This window comes from Palaemon carinicauda, chromosome 9 (assembly GCF_036898095.1).
Source record: "Palaemon carinicauda isolate YSFRI2023 chromosome 9, ASM3689809v2, whole genome shotgun sequence".
NCBI classification, from domain to species: Eukaryota; Metazoa; Arthropoda; class Malacostraca; order Decapoda; family Palaemonidae; genus Palaemon; species Palaemon carinicauda.
This window is the reverse complement of record NC_090733.1, coordinates 117,956,062-117,974,407: the sequence shown is the minus strand read 5'-3', so window position 1 is coordinate 117,974,407 and position 18,346 is coordinate 117,956,062. Positions and strand designations below refer to the sequence as shown.

At 34.7% G+C, this 18,346-nt stretch overlaps 1 protein-coding gene across 2 annotated transcripts in view; it reads right to left on the bottom strand.

Moving 5' to 3' along the window:
- The window catches only part of dlt (codanin-1 like protein dlt), a 221,190-nt gene that overhangs the window by 46,050 nt on the left and 156,794 nt on the right, over positions 1-18,346 (bottom strand). For both annotated transcript variants that reach the window (XM_068380313.1, XM_068380312.1), the window contains exons 4-9: positions 16,442-17,731; positions 14,859-15,057; positions 12,971-13,225; positions 2,830-2,987; positions 2,090-2,274; positions 897-1,267 (exon numbers count right to left, since the gene is read on the bottom strand). In XM_068380313.1, the coding sequence (XP_068236414.1) occupies positions 897-1,267; positions 2,090-2,274; positions 2,830-2,987; positions 12,971-13,225; positions 14,859-15,057; positions 16,442-17,731 (2,458 nt within the window). The remainder of the gene's footprint in view (positions 1-896; positions 1,268-2,089; positions 2,275-2,829; positions 2,988-12,970; positions 13,226-14,858; positions 15,058-16,441; positions 17,732-18,346) is intronic.

The window sequence follows — 18,346 nt, the reverse complement described above, 5'->3', positions numbered from 1 at the left end:
TTCTAATTTCATTCAACCTTTATTTTTAGTTTTATAATTCATACTATTTTACTTAGCATACAAAGTTTGTAATTCTACTGACTGAAATTTTTTTGTAATACAAGAGAATAAATGGAAAAAATGCTGACAATTCTATTTGTACACCAATTAATCACCCAAAAATGAATTCCTTTGTCTGAGAACTATAACACATTCATTCATATCAGTTAGTTCCACAGTAGACCATGAATAAAAGTGCTATTTACAAATAGATTCTATGGTGCAATATAGACAACATTGAAAGTTCAGTGCAATGCACATTTTACCTAACCAAATAGGCTGTGTTTGGTTCTTTATTTTCTGTGTTCCAATTTTCATATTCCTACCAAGGTATCTAAATTCTTTTGTCTCCAATTTATTCCCATTTTCATACATCATTTACAATCAAATCCCTTGAGCAAAATTAATTTGTCTATAAAAGAAACTCCAGTGGTCTCGTTTAACTATTTCATAATGGCAATCACACATTCTTTTCTTGTATATAAAGAAGAGTACGGGTAAGATTCCTGCTAACTTTAAATCACTTTCACTTTTATCATGTCAAATGAAATTATTCAAACTTTGAAAATTTCATCTTTTAACATGTACTTTACATCAAATTTCTACCAATAAAAATTCATGCTCATAATGACTAACATAGCCTAACTTCATTCACAAAAATCTTGCTTAAAAAGCAATTAGTGATAATCATTTAAAATTAACTAGAAAAGCTCTTAAGAAAATATTTGTCTCAAAGACAAAATGTAAATCATTAAAAATCTAAGAATATCATCCCAGCTTTATTCAAGCCTATTTCATTCTAAATTATTAGGAACTTAGCATACAACAAAAAATAAAAAAATAACTTTATACAATACCTTTATCAATCTGCTTGACTGGTGTACTTGCAAGGCTTTTTCCCTTTGCTTTTCTATTCTTAGGTGTACATATTCCATATACAAGTGGTTGAGCTTCTATGTATTTTTCTTTGTAGTCTGTTGAAAGCATTTGTCTCAGACATAAAACGCAAAAGTAATTGTAATTGGCCTGAATGACTTTCAAATTCTGATTATATTCAAAATGTTCTATATCAGCTTCAGCAATGTCAGCAAAGAAAAGCCCATCAGGAAAAGCTGGTAGGTCAAAGAGCCATCCAAGAAGGAGCTTCAGCAACAAGCTATTAGATGGAGCCAAGTTCTTCGAGTGGGAAACTTTCATGCAATGTGAGCATCCTGTGTCAATCCCAATACTGAAAAGATGAAGGATTAAAGAATCAATTGTACTCTCAGAAAGAACACAAATGTTTTTCAAACAACTAAATTACCATTTAAAGAATGCACAACTTTTAAGCAAATAAAAAAATCACAGAACACCAAATAAGCACAATCACTCTAAATACTGGGTTTTAAAAATAATGAGGAAAAGTTACTGTAATATCATACTATAGGATGAAGCAAACTCAAATGTCAGGTATGTTCATTTGCCTATGACTCCTCAGGATATGTTAGCTCTGTAGATGATGCCTGACATTACCATATAACTAGCAAAATCAGTAGGCGAGATATATATTTCTATCCAATATGTTCTCTATTAATGTTTTAATGCTTCCCATAAATCAAAACTACCTAAATGGTTAAAAAACAAGAAAACTAGTCTTAAAAATAATTAAACAAGAAAACCATGCTAATAAAATGAAAACAAGTATTTCAAGAAAAATTTGGTAAGCCATGTAGCCAAAAACATCTTAAATAAGAAATAAAAAATGACCAGACAGATGTGAATTCTTATTTCTCAGCTTTTAAAAATATAGTGCTTGGAGTAATTTCTTTCTATACATATTGTTATCTCTTTTTATTATGAAGCATTGCTAAACTTTTTGCCATAATTTTTCTTTTTAATTGGCAATGTACTCTTTTTACTGCAATTTCTCAGTTCTATGTATATTAGTAAGATGAAGACTATTACCACATAAAGCTTGAAAAAACAAAACCTTCACAACTGAAGGTCTGAATAGAAGTCAAAGCATGAATATAAATGATTACAAAAACACAAAGGATAAAGTGTTTCTTACCTTGTTATGTACAGAATCTTGAAAACAGCAATAAGGGTCATGACAACAGTCAAGTAGTGCTTAGAGTGCAATGCAACTGGATCCACCATACTCAAATATTCCACCATCCAAGTCACTCCAACAACTAATCGACCCGAAGAAGCACATTGCCGGAGAGCCGAATTTAGATTTATGGGTGGGCAAACCTGTAATAGAATATATAAATACATGAAATATTCAATAAAAAATAATCTGAAATAAGTACATTTGCCAAACATTAAACAAAATTTTTAGCCTAAATTGATAAGATAAAAAAAAAATATCAAAGCCTGAAATTTGCTACTACCAATGATGTTTACTCTATCTCCTATGTCAAATGGTTCCTTACATTAGTAGTAGAAAAAATGACAAGGTAGTTAAAATTATTCTAAAAAATGTGTCTGCAAAAACCAAAGTAGTTATATAAATACAGTATTATATGCAGTTCTATCTCCTCTATTATATATATGCTTTACAATGACATTATTTCCAACAGATCTGAAACTGTTAAGCACTAGAACAGAATCTACAAATTATGAAGCTCTGTAAAGGGATTATACCCAGAATTATGCCAAACAAATAATCAATAATTCTCCAAGCACATTTCATTAACCTACTAGGATTGCAAAAACCTCCCAAAGGCAATAACAAAGTAAATTGTGCACACATACAAATTCTAAATAATTTTTATACAAGTTAACCATACCAAATCTAATACTTACCTTACTCCTAAGGTCAATATGAGTAGCGATAACATTTTCTGGTAGATGATTTGTGGTTTGATATGGCAAAAACTCTACAAACCCCAGGAACTTGGCTAAGAGCCGCAAATTGAGCACCACAGAGCGAGCCTCCATGTGAACCATACTTTCAACTGGATCTGTAGACATGAAAGAAAAATTTAGTACAAAGTAAATGCCGATTATAAAAAATAGATTGCATTAATTTAACATATTCAGGTTTACATCTAAACTATATTCTGAATTCACCATAATGGATTTCCAATTATCCTGCACACACATTATATGCATATATATATATATATATATATATATATATATATATATATATATATATATATATATATACTATATATATATATATATATATATATATATATATATATATATATATATATATATATATATATATATATATATACAGTGAACCCTCGCTACTTCGCGGTTCGACCATCGCGGATTCACCACTTCGCGGATTTTTTCCATAACCCATATATATACAGTAATATATATATATATGTATGCATGTATTTATGTATATATGTAGGTATGTATATGTGTATACATATAAATATATATATATATATATATATATATATATATATATATATATATATATATATATATATATATACACACACACACACACACATATATATATATATATATATATATATATATATATATATATATATATATATATATATATATATATCTAAAGTAGGAAGATGTGATGTAGTTCTAAGGGAAAAGTATGGGAAATATGTCTGGGTAATAAGCAAAGCTCTACCTCCAGTTTGTTTCTACATTATGATCAGAGATAAATGTAAACAAAACATTGGTTGCCATTTTTTATCGTGCTTTTTAGCATGTTTAGGAAATGCATGATATAAAATCACCTTTAATATTTGTGCCTGTTTTAGTTTAGGGTACTGTAGTACATGCATTAAGTGTTCTGTACATTAAAGGGTAGTTTGTTAACCCTGGATAGGTACGGTGGGTCGTTTGCGACCCCGAGCGTCAAAAAAAAAACAGGTTTTTCTCACGTGACTCACCCCTGTGACTGAATTTGTGGGTGATCGACCTGCAGGAGGTGTCTCCCCTACACGCTCTAGTAGTGTCCAGATGTGCATTGCTGTAGCTGTACTCCTTCCCCGATTTCTGAGACGCGTCGGGGTCGTTCGCGTCCGAGTTTACCCTTCTGAGGTAGTTTGCATAATTATCAAAGTTATTACGTATTATGAAATTGTCGTAGAATGGTGCAACTTGTATAGGTTATCAGTTGTGGAAAGTCTTGGTGGATTGTTTGGCTACCATGTGCATGTTTTTTTTTTTAGTTAAAATGTCGTTCATCACCACGAGGACCATTTTACCGCGAGTGCCCCTTTTTCATTTTTTTTCATTTTTTTGCCAAGTCATTTTTCCGTAAGATATTGCCAAATAGTGTCGTAAAACTTTTGCTTGTTTAGTGTTGGAAAGTGTGTCTAGATGATCTGGCTACCCATGCATGACTTTGTTTTTGTCAGATACGACGTAGTTATTGGTATATTGGGTATTTAACTGCGGTTACCAATTTCTGTTTTTTTTTCAATATTTGTAAAAATTACTACGTAGTAAGGAATTGCCGTATATTATTCATTTTTTTTTCATGTTTATGTGTTAGAAAGTGTGCCTTGATGGTTGGGCTAACACGTGCATGTCTTTTTTTTTATCTGAGATGTCGTATATTAGAATGTCGGGCATTTTACCGCGAGTGTCCCTTTTTAATTTTTTTTAATTTTTTTGCCAAGTCATTTTTCCGTAAGATATTGCGAAATAGTGTCGTAAAACTTTTGCTTTTTTAATGTTGGAAAGTGTGTCTAGATGATCTGGCTACCCATGCGTGATTTTGTTTTTGTCAGATACGACGTAGTTATTGGTATATTGGGTATTTAACTGCGGTTGCCAATTTCTGTTTTTTTTTCAATATTTGTAAAAATTACTACGTAGTAAGGAATTGCCGTATATTATTGATTTTTTTTTCATGTTTATGTGTTAGAAAGTGTGCCTTGATGGTTGGGCTAACACGTGCATGTCTTTTTTTTTTATCTGAGATGCCGTATATTAGAATGTTGGGCATTTTTCCGCGAGTGCCCCTTTTTATTTGTTTTGCATTTTTTTGCTTAGTCATGTTACCGTAAGGAATTGGCAAGTAGTGTCGCAAAACTTATATTTTTATAGTGTTGGAAAGTGTTTCTAGATGATCTGGCTACCCATGCCTATTTTTTTTTTAGCCAGATATGGCGTATATATAAGTATGTGTTCGATTTTCCTGTGATTGCCATTTTTTCGTTTTTTCCCATTTCTTTCAAAATTACTACGTACTAAGGAACTATCACAGAGTAATATTTCATTTATATGTTTATTTGTCGGAAAATATGCCTTGATGGTTTGCCTAGCACGTGGCTGAAATTTTTTTTTCTGAAATGCCGTATATTAGAATGGCCATTTTTCCACGAGTGCCCCTTTTTATTTGTTTTGCATTTTTTTGCTTAGTCATGTTACCGTAAGGAATTGGCAAGTAGTGTCGCAAAACTTATATTTTTATAGTGTTGGAAAGTGTTTCTAGATGATCTGGCTACCCATGCCTATCTTTTTTTTAGCCAGATATGGCGTATATATAGGTATGTGTTCGATTTTCCGGTGATTGCCATTTTTTCGTTTTTTCCCAATTCTTTCAAAATTACTACGTACTAAGGAACTATCACAGAGTAATGATTCCTCTAGATGTTTATTTGTCGGAAAATTTTGTTTACTTTTTTTTTGATTGAATATCATCAAATTTTTTTAGCTAAAATATTGTTTTACATTTTTTTTTTTCGATTTTATTTCCCTTCAAAAAAAATTTTTTGGGTCAGAATTTTAATTTTATAGTCGTAAAATAATCGACAATTATCCAGCAACCCACCATACAATTTTTATGCATATCCAATAATAATTAGATTAGTAAATAACACCTTGAAATTGACATACCCTTCCTACATTTCAAGTGGCAGATTAGGGAGTCTGAGTCAGTGTGGTTGGCGGCCATTTTGTGGACATATCCGAAGCGTAAGCTGCCCTATCTATATATATTCTTGTTCCCTATAGAATTTGTGATATTTTGGTATATTTTTACCTGCATAAATATCATATTATATATTAAATATATGTATTTTTTTACGAAATTTCCAAGTACTCAAAAAATTACCTTTAGATATGGCCCCTGATATAAATGTAATTTACAAAATAATGAAGATTTTTTTTACATATTTCTATTTTAGGATAACATATGTTTATTCCCTAAAAAAATTAGCCACTTCCTATTTCATTTGGGTACCCAAAAAAATTCATGAAATTTGGACAATTTTTTTTGGCCAAAAAAAGTTACCCTTTTTTTCTCATTTCAGATTTTCACCTCCATGGGTCTGACTTCATCCAAAATACATCAAGATGTGTCCTAAACATTCAAGAATCAATTCCTAAAAGGATTTGTGTATATATGTATAAACTTTTTTTTTATGAATTTTTATGTCAGGTCTTTTTTTTTTTCTACTTAATTTTTTAAAATATTAATAATAAATAGTTTTTCTGCAGATGAGTAGTATTTATCTTTACAGTTGTTTTAAGCATTCATTGAAGTTTTTTTTGGCAAAAGAAAAAAGGAGGTTACTGCAAAAACTGATTTTTCAAGAATTTTTTCTGGCGTCGGGGTCGTTCGCGTCCGAGTATACCCTTAAAGGGGTGTCCGAGGACCGTACCTATCCAGGGTTAATAGTACTACGTACAAGGGAAGGTTTTAAAAGTCTGAATATACATGTTGAATAAACAGGTAAATATGGTGTCACTACTTCGCGGATTTTCACCTATCGCGGCCGCGACTGGAACCTATCTACCGCGATAAACGAGGGTTCACTGTATATATATACTGTATATATATATATATATATATATATATATATATATATATATATATATATACTGTATATATATATATATATATATATATATATATATATATATATACACACACATATATATATATATATATATATATATATATATATATATATATATATATATATATATATATATATATATATATATATATATATATATATATATATATATATATATATATATATATATATACACACACAAAAACATGACACCTGTTCCAGGTGTTGAGGTGCCAGTGATGGGAGATGAGAATGAGAGAGAGATTACAAGAGAGGAAGTGAGGAGAGCACTAGATGAAACGAGAGTAGGAAAAGCATCTGGTATGGATGGTGTGAAAGCTGAGATGTTGAAGGAAGGGGGTGTGACTGTAATTGAATGGTTGGTGAGATTGTTTGATGTGTGTTTTGTGTTGTCAATGGTACCAGTAGATTGGGTCTGTGCATGTATTGTACCACTATATAAGGGTAAGGGAGATGTGCATGAGTGTTGTAATTCAAGAGGTATTAGTTTGTTGAGTGTAGTTGGAAAAGTGTATGGTAGAGTACTGATTAATAGGATTAAGGATAAAACAGAGAATGCAATCTGGGAAGTACAGGGGGGTTTTAGAAGAGGTAGGGGTTGTATGAATCAGATTTTTACAGTTAGGCAGATATGCGAGAAATATTTAGTAAAAGGTATGGAGGTGTATGTTGCGTTTATGGATCTGGAGAAAGCATATGATAGAGTTGATAGGGAAGCAATGTGGAATGTGATGAGGTTATATGGAGTTGGTGGAAGGTTGTTGCAAGCAGTGAAAAGTTTCTACAAAGGTAGTAAAGCATGTGTTAGAATAGGAAATGAAGTGAGCGATTGGTTTCCGGTGAGAGTGGGGCTGAGACAGGGATGTGTGATGTCGCCGTGGTTGTTTAACTTGTATGTTGATGGAGTGGTGAGAGAGGTGAATGCTCGAGTGCTTGGACGAGGATTAAAACTGGTAGACGAGAATGATCATGAATGGGAGGTAAATCAGTTGTTGTTTGCGGATGATACTGTACTGGTAGCAGACACAGAAGAGAAGCTTGACCGACTAGTGACAGAATTTGGAAGGGTGTGTGAGAGAAGGAAGTTGAGAGTTAATGTGGGTAAGAGTAAGGTTATGAGATGTACGAGAAGGGAAGGTGGTGCAAGGTTGAATGTCATGTTGAATGGAGAGTTACTTGAGGAGGTGGATCAGTTTAAGTACTTGGGGTCTGTTGTTGCAGCAAATGGTGGAGTGGAAGCAGATGTACGTCAGAGAGTGAATGAAGGTTGCAAAGTGTTGGGGGGAGTTAAGGGAGTAGTAAAAAATAGAGGGTTGGGCATGAATGTAAAGAGAGTTCTATATGAGAAAGTGATTGTACCAACTGTGATGTATGGATCGGAGTTGTGGGGAATGAAAGTGATGGAGAGACAGAAATTGAATGTGTTTGAGATGAAGTGTCTGAGGAGTATGGCTGGTGTATCTCGAGTAGATAGGGTCAGGAACGAGGTGGTGAGGGTGAGAACGGGTGTAAGAAATGAGTTAGCGGCTAGAGTGGATATGAATGTGTTGAGGTGGTTTGGCCATGTTGAGAGAATGGAGAATGGCTGTCTGCTAAAGAAGGTGATGAATGCAAGAGTTGATGGGAGAAGTACAAGAGGAAGGCCAAGGTTTGGGTGGATGGATGGTGTGAAGAAAGCTCTGGGTGATAGGAGGATAGATGTGAGAGAGGCAAGAGAGCGTGCTAGAAATAGGAATGAATGGCGAGCGATTGTGACGCAGTTCCGGTAGGCCCTGCTGCTTTCTCCGGTGCCTTAGATGACCGCGGAGGTAGCAGCAGTAGGGGACTCAGCAGTATGAAGCTTCATCTGTGGTGGAAATGTGGGAGGTTGGGCTGTGGCACCCTAGCAGTACCAGCTGAACTCGGCTGAGTCCCTGGTTAGGCTGGAGGAACATAGAGAGTAGAGGTCCCCTTTTTTGTTTTGTTCTTGTTGATGTCGGCTACCCCCCAAAATTGGGGGAAGTGCCTTTGGTATATGGATGGATATATATATATATATATATATATATATATATATATATATATATATATATATATATATATATATATATATATATATATATATATATATATATATATATATATATATATACATACACACATATATATATATATATATATATATATATATATATATATATATATATATACATACATATATATATTTACATATATATATATATATATATATATATATATATATATATATATATATATATATATATATATATATACTGTATATATAATAAAATCTAATTAATCTGGAGTAACTGGGAGGAACCCATCAAGATATGCTGACAGAATGGATTTGCTAAACATAGGTTAGGTAGGCATCAACAATACTGACCTAAGGTATCTACAAGTTGGTTTATACTGTAAAACCAATTCAATTCTAAGCATGGTAGGCTAATAAATAATTCTTATACAAGAGATCCTCAGGTTACGACTGCCTCAAGTTATGACAATTCGCCATTATGAATGGCTCCCATAAGGTACTCGCAATTACGAGCTCAGGATCTAATGAGTATGCTCTAACAAGAGAGCAGTCTGAAAAGATGAGCATTCATGTATATATGAACGTGTCAAGTGGTGATCGATAGCGGGTGATCAGGTGAGTGTGTGTGAACAAGTGAGCTCTCGTGCACAGATGAGTGTATGCCCAGAAAGGAGAGCACGCAAACAGATGAGGTTGCACAAAAAGGAAAGTGTCCAAGGTTCATCTTCGAAAGTGGAGAAAGTACATTTATTCGCATTTAAGAGGTTGATCCACTCAAGGAACTGAAAAGGCGCTCTCTCCTCTTCATCTTTGGAGGTACAGTAGGTAACCAAGAGACTCCATTGTAGAAGACAAGGTTGAAGGAATCAGGTTGGGTGAAAGAGGTTGGAGGAGTTTCCTTCCCATACTAAAAGACATCAACAGAGATTTCTCATTTGGTGACAGCAGCACTGTGAAAGGTGACTATCAATTATCAACTGCACCTTCCATATGCACCGAGGGGATTATGCCAGTAGCTTCCTCTGCAGAGCCAGCAGGGTTAGACAGGGCAACAGAGGAAGACATAATACCAAATATAGTTAGGGCTTGCAGGAGCTTCCCTGTCGATAGAATGCCCTCAAGACCTAAGGAAGGTCAGAGTCCTTATGGCATTATCCTTAGCAGTGTCGCCACTAAAAGTACAACATCAGGATCCCCTTGAATTAAAATGGACTATGTTTCTTTGGGGGAAACAAATAGGGTAGCCCCACTCAGCTTGTCCTCAAGGTAAGTTTGAATAAGCATCCTTCTTCATCACCCCACCTGAGGAGGGAAACAAAGAAGGTACTGAAGTTTGAGTACCAGAGGGAGAGAAGAGAGATATTGTGGATTTCTTTAACTTCGAGAAAGACCCCAAAGGAGAAGAATCTTGCGAACCCTTCTTCGTCCTCAAGCCAATGCGAGGACTGCCACTCTTTATATTCCACACAAGGGGGATGACTACACAAAGTCATTATCTTTACAAGATAGGCAAAAAGAATGGAGATCCACTGAGCTCCTACAATTTGATACGCCCAAGTAGGACCGCATGGCCATACGTGGTTCTTCCTTATACCAGTCCTATTCCAATCTAGAAATTAATTTTTAAATTAAAAATTAATTTTCAAACATTTACCTGTATAACTTAATTCTACCAACCACATCTGTGTCAGCTCCAAACAGATATAACTAATTAGATGACTAATATCTTACCCTCATTGATTGTGACCAATTGTAAACAGGTCCAAAAAGTCTCATTATGATTGAGTTAATTAAATTAAGGAAATCTCGATAAAGAATAAAAAGAACATTACAAAGATCTGGGGCTTCTGGTAGGCAAAGGAGGTCTACTCCTGACAGGGGAATGGCTTTGGAAGTGATGTCTCCCAGTACTACTGGATAAAGAGCATCGAGAATGTTTGGAGAACCAGCAGGATCTTGCAGGAGAGGCCGAAGGAGATCTCTGGTGGAATCTAAAGGATGACCGGCTAGGTCTCTTGTCCTCCCAATGAGTCCTGGAATAAGGAGAAAGATGGTCGGAGGTATGATGGAACCAACTCCGGTTGCTTCTCCTTGAAGACTGGTTTCTGGACCTTCGGTCAGAGGAGACACCTGAGTCCCTAAAAGACTTGAGGGATGAGAGTCCGGGTAAGTGGCTTGAAGAGTAGTGTGACAGTTCTTGGTAAATGGGCCTCAATGTGGATCTACCCTTGGGAGACATGCTTGAGGTGGACTGTTGAGAGGTATGCCTCATACTGTGAGACGAGCTCCTACAATAATATTTCCTGCGATTAGATCTCACAGAAGAACTCCCAGGGTCTGAAGGTTCATGGTCCTGCGGGGCCACAGGGGAGCTCCCTCGTTGACAATGAGAGGAATGAAATCTTGACCTCCCAGGATCTGAAGATATTGGAGTCTGCAAAGGTGTAGGGGTGCTCCGTCGCTGACGATGTGGAGAACGAAGTAGTGATGGGGTTTCTTCGTCCAAGGTGCTCATACACCCATAAGGGATGATGTCGAACCAGACCTGCGACCAGCCCTGCTTTGGGGAGGGGATCACCTCACGGTGTCCGTTCGCCTTAACGATGGCGTACTAAGGGCAGATGCAGAGCTAGAAGGCAATACAGGAACATTTAAAGCACTAAAGCAATTCACTAAAGAGGAAATGTCCTTACTCGCCTTTGAGAACTTTGCCTCCCAAATAGCCTGCACTTTCTCAAAACAACTTATAATAGCATAAGAACTATTGGCGGTAACCATTGTAGCTGGAGAAACGGACCGCGCAATACCTACAGAGGAGGTAAAATTACCTATCCTTCCTTCGGGGACATTGTATTTTGGAGGTTATACCCCCTTCCCTAAGGCATGGTCTTACTCGACTTATAACTATTACATTTCTTGGCTAGAGTCCATATGCTTGACATATAACTTACGGTCTTCTTTAGACCAACCCTTACACTCGTTACAAGTAACAATGTCACTCTTAATACCCCTACAGGGCTGACAACTGAGTATCAAAGGCAAACTTTCTACTTATCCTAGTTGAACAATTACTGCAGGAACTTCGAGTCTCAGTCAGATGACATACTCATAGTACACTAACACCATCAAAGGATCCAAAACCATTTGAAGACAACAAATTCAAAGTGTAGTCGTTATCAAAAACCAAAAGGAATTCTAAAAAATTCAATTATATCAGAATGTTGAAGCGACAGCACAGACGTGCTTCTGTGACAACAGATGATTAAAGAATGGCTCAGTAACCGGTTGGTGGAGAGACCCCGCATGACTAATTGTCAATTCTCCAATTGACCAGCAGTTACCTGTTAGTTAAAGCTGACAAGATCTAAAGATTTTGACAACCTTTCGTTCCAAAAAGTCTAAAGGTATTATGTTTTTAGTTTCATTCCTTATCGATATTTCCTTAATTTAATTGACGCGATCATAATGAGACTTTTTGGACCTGTTTCCGGTTGGTCACAATCAATGAAGGCAAGATAATTAGTCACCTAATTAGTTATAACTGTTTGGATCTGACACAGATGTGATTGGCAGAATTAAGTTATACAGGATAGGTGTGAGACAAACAAAGAAATAGAATAAATGATAGCCAAGTTTGTTACACCGAGAATACACACGTACTAGTCGGTGGCTTTCGTCAAAGTGGCTACTCAGTGAGTTGGTAGAGGGAGGGGCTTCCTTGGCACCCACCAGTAACTACAGATACCTCATAATTCTAAGAGAGTTTCCAGCTCCCCTGAAATCATATGCCTATTAAAGGACGAAGGATTTTATGCGTGCATGAACAAATAACTTTTAGAACCCCTGAAAAATTATTCAAAGAAAGTGGCGAAACTATAATCCAGATTAACAGGATTTTAATGTACATAAAAATTTATTAAAAACCCTTATATTTCATATGATAATATCTATTATCACAAAGCCAAACTCCAACCCTCATTGGAAAATCAGAATACTTCAAGTCTTAAAACAACACTATGGATTGCAGAAATATAAACAGAGATGTAAAACATAGCCTACATATAGAAATAGCTATTTAAACATAACTTACCTCTTTCATCCTGTTCCAATACAATAAAATCCTGTTCATTCAACCTAAGTATATGAGAAATGAGAACATCCTTCAAGTACTGATTGAATGTGCCATGTGCAGCTGCAATTATGAAATCCTTAAAGAACTCTTGAGAACCAGGAAAGGAAGGAGCTGGACATGGACCACCAAGCTTTGATGGTGTCACAAGTCTTTCATGTAGCCTTTTGTATTTCTCTGGGTGTTGCTTTTTAAGCAAGGTCAAAAACCCTAAATCTGGAAAGGACAAAATGTACATGAACTGGAATTAATAAATTTCTTTAAATATACAAGGAAATGTTTATTTTAAATCCATATGACTCTTCAGCATTAAAGTTGGTGCTATCATTTTCTCAAGAGTATTTATTCACCGTACATCTGGAATATGTTTGCAATTCATGAAGGCTATTTCCTTTTACTTTCAAAGACAATCTTCATCCAATAGCAATAGTTTCATTTACATTTATTGAAGAGCAATATAACAATAAACATTAGAGATCAGTTATATTTTCAATGCACATACATACATACATACATACATACATACATACATACATATATATATATATATATATATATATATATATATATATATATATATATATATATATATATATATATATATATATATATATATATATATATATATATATATATATATATCAACAAAAATTAAATATATATAAATTTCCAGTAAACAGTAGAGTACTCCAAGGGAACGTGTTGTCACCTATTGTTTATCATCCTCACGGATTTTGTAATGCATAGAAAAGTTGGGGATTTCAGAGAAGGATTGGCAATAGGAAATTAGGTGACCTAGAGTTTGCTGATGACGCTGTCCTTATCAGTAGAACGCCACAGGACTTGCAAAGCTGCTTACCAGAATGCATGAAATATCACATGAGGTTAGCTCAAGATAAATAGGAGAAAAAAAGATGATGAGAACAGAATATGCAATAAAAGATGAAATATCATTAGAAGGAGAAAGGATTGAGGAAGAATCATTTAGATATTTAGGAACTATGATCTCTAATACAGGGTCTTCAGACTTATTATTATAATTACTTGCTAAGCTACAACCCTAGTTGGATATCAATCAATCAATCACAATCTCTCTCCACATTTTTATTTCTAATTCAGTTAAATCTTCATATGTCTTTGGACATTATTAGAAATTCTTTGCATCATTATTTGATGTTTCAATTATGGGAATATTAGTAACACATCAAAAGGAAATCACTTGATTTGCCACTTGCTTTCCGCCAGAAACATGACACCATCATACTTCTTTTTTAAATTTACGGTAGGTAGTACTATTCTCATAACTACTGGTACCGATCTCTAAAAAACTTATTACAATTAATAGGTAGATATTGATCTATTATTAGAGATTAAATAAAACTAGCATAGTTAAATTTTTGCTACGTTGTACTCATAACAACCGATATAGAAACACAAAATACTTTGTCTCGTTACTTGATATTTCAATAATGGGAATACTAATACTAAGCCTAAGCCTTCTGGAAAGAAATCACTGTGTTACCCGCTCGCTTTTCACCGGTAATATGACATCACCAGACATATGATGTGAACTCGAAAGATATTACAACTTTTCTTAATGTATTTTTTACTGAAATGGATACTGCATATTATCAATAAAAGAAAATATTGATTTACCAAGATAAATAAGTTTATTTTTCATTTTTATACAAGAAAATAGATTATTTCCCAGGAAATATTTGTCTTATTAGCTACATACATACATACACATAAACATCATGAAACACTATTAAAAAAACCAAACTTAAGAAGTAAAAGATTCATAGTATAAGAAATACTTGAACAGAACGAGTAATATACATTCACAAACCTTCTGGATCTTTATTAGGATCAAACTGAACATCTTCTCCACGACACATGGTAAGCAGCTGCAACTGAAACAACCGTGCAAAGTGAGCATAGTTGGTTGGATCTGCTCTCATGGACAGGAGATGACGTACACGTGAACCAAGAGTTTGGTTGAATGACCAACCCGGTGTAAGATGGTTTTCTTCCCATATTCGAATGATCTGGAATTAGGGTTGAATGTAGTGTATAGTATTTTCATATTTGAAATAAAAAATAATTCTGAAGCAAAACATATATCAAAAGGTAATACCATACACTTATTTGCCAAATCTAAAGGTAAATTAACAAGTATAAGAGGTAAAGTACATACTGAATATATGTTAAAATAAAAATACTGAAGGTAAGAACAATTTCTGAAGTACTCTAACTAAAAAAAAATACATTGACTTATGGTCTATAAGATTGGTATGAAGATATGGTGTCACTAGGCGTTTTTCAACATCTGATTCTTCTAGGATTGAAAGATTAACCCCCAACAACCTTTTGCACCTTTACTTAGTTGAGCTTTAATGAAAAAAACCAGCAGCAGCACTTACAGTGCAGTACTGTACTTGAGGTCTTCAACAACTGCATCTCTCACATCAATGAGTAAGTACTTCCCGCATCCATACATTAAGTCTTTAGTGCATACATTTTGATCATTTAAGTTACTTGCCCCAACATAACTTCCATTCGTTCGTTATTCACTTTCATCCTTATCTCAACACCTTCTTCCACCAATTCTACAGTTCCCTTTAGTGCTTTAAGTTAACACCTCTTTCGGCCTCATTAAGCACACACAAAAATTCTGTTATATATATCACAGCAGCTTCAAGTAAAGGTTTTAGATGACCACCATCCACATGACAAAGAAATGCATGTGACAAAGCAACTAACCCTGAAATTAACTCCCCTTTGATAGTAAAAATTCATTACTCTTCCTCCAAGTATAGTAAACAGACCAGAGTGCTCTGAACATACAAAAAATCCTGGCTTTGAAACACACATGTTTTTTCCATATCTGTTCAGCTACCCAGTATTCATATTTCCTAAATCAATTAACCTTTCCTTGTTAAAAAGATTCCTTCAAATGCCAGAATTCTTCCCTCAAAATGACATTCTGTTTACCTTTTATTTAGTAAAATTTGAGAATTTGACCGTCCTTTACATTTTGGTGCATTTCTCTATTATCTAATTTCTAAAACTCTCCACTGGCTATACCTTTTCCTTCATCTTTCTCTTCTCTTCTTATTTGGCTGTATATACTTTAATTACTTACTGTATTCCCCTATCTCCTAAACTTCATCGAGATGATATCTTTATGATTAATGAGTACTATTGACATATTTGTTTTTGTTTTACTCACTGCCTTAACATAGCCTAATACTACAGGTACTACTTTGCTGGTTTGAGACACTGGAATTGTGAACCTCCCTTACTATTAAACAACAATTTCTTTTACTCAATTAAATCAATGAATGACTACCATATACTACATCCAAGCTTCACTCACACAATAGTAAAAATTCTAAATTATCTCAAGTAAAATTTTTCTTAGAAACTTACCTCATAAAAAGAGTCCCTTTGTTTTCGGAAGACATGAAATGCCTGATCACAAGAGAAGTTTTGTCGATTATCTGTATCTGACTGAAACGAAACTCCGCCAATTGGCGACTTGGGTTGCTGACTTAAAAGTGGTTCTGGAGGAGGATTTTCAAGGAACTTCACTAACTGTCTCTGCAAATCTGTACAAAAACTTTGAATACGAGGATTTTCTGATAACAGAGTAATAGTTGTCCTATCTAAAAGTTTAATTAACTCTAATATGAGTGAAAGAACTTTTGTAGAAAAATAAACACAGTTATGCAAATTTCCCAGATAAAATTCACTGTTCTCATAATCGTCACACTCTTCTCTATGCAATACCCTTACTGTCAATAATTGAAACACATAATACAGCTCTACCATAACACTGGGCACCATATTACATAATATAAGATCAGAATACACTTGGGCTATCACATCAAGGACGGGTCTCTTAGTCACCTGATCGGGAGTAGCTTCGCTAAATTCACATGTTTTTCCAATGGGTTTCTGCATGGTGAGGGTGGGCGGCGACTCACGACCATTGCATTTGAAGCTAGTGTCTTTGGAGGACACTTCTTGCCATTTCAGTCTCTCCTGACGTAACATTTCCCTTTCTTCCTCTAGAGTTTTGCTACCTTCTTCACTCACTGAATTGAATGAGGTACTGGGTGACTGACCCTGAGGAAACCCAAACATATTTTTTGAATTCTGACTGAAGGGGTTTGATTTATTCGAACGACAAACAGACACTGGAGTGATGCGGGTAGGATTAATTCTGCGTTTTGGCTGCTTTTCCTGCTGTGGTACACAGCCAACTACAGGAAAAGCATTCTCATCTGTAATATCAAGCGTCTTGGGTAACTGTCGCACAACACTGTTGCTTTTATTCTTGGCACTATTATCACGAGGCAGTGGACTTCTCTTTTTGCTTATTTTAATTGTATCACTTTGAAGAAAATCTCCTAAACTTAGTCTTTGTTCACTATGCTTTTTATCAGACCTACCACCACGATCACTGCTTTCCTGATTTTGTTGCTTACCCCACGTATTTCGCTCTCTAGGATACTCAGGTGAAGTCAACTTGGGACTAGAACCTCCATATTGATTTGGTGACTTGGCTCTACAACCCACACTTTTAGGTGTTGAGCAATACAGATTTTTGGACAGACATGAGGTCATAGAACTTTTGTGAACTGTAAATGGGGAGTCTGCTTCACGTAATAACTGCCCTACATCAGGGACACTTGAATTTTCTACTGGTTTTCCATTCTGTAAAAGAAAACCCAAAAGTTTTACCAATTAATAATTGATGAAATCTTTTAAGCTACAGCAAATGATTAGGAGATATTTATTCCCGAGTTTAAAAAGAAATAAAGAAAATTTCATACATTGCATCCCGATGATCTAAAACAGAAAATCATAATAGATTTTATCAAAAGAAAAACATGATTACTAAAAAAACTTTATCATTCCCATATTTACTTCTGAAAAGAACAAGCTACAGTATTAAATAGAAGTGCCAACTTGATGACCTCATAATAAAAACAACAAAGAACCCCACCCCATCATTCCTATGATTCTCCATATAAAGCTGCTAAATAACCACAGGTTACTGATAAACAAGTGTGGACTGGGTATACTATCCATTGGGCTTACCATGGAAGATATGTAAGCAGCATTTCAAATTTAATTGAACTCAATCAACGAAGGTACCGTCTTAAGAAAAATGGGGAGGAGAGTGGGTTACTAGTTCTGTTTAAAGGAAAGAACAGAAATAATATATTTCAGTTTTAAAACCACAGATTTTTATAGTAATTTGTATTTTTCCTAACTATGCAATCTCAAGTCCTCTACCTAGGAGAATAAATATTGGCAAAGCTGGAA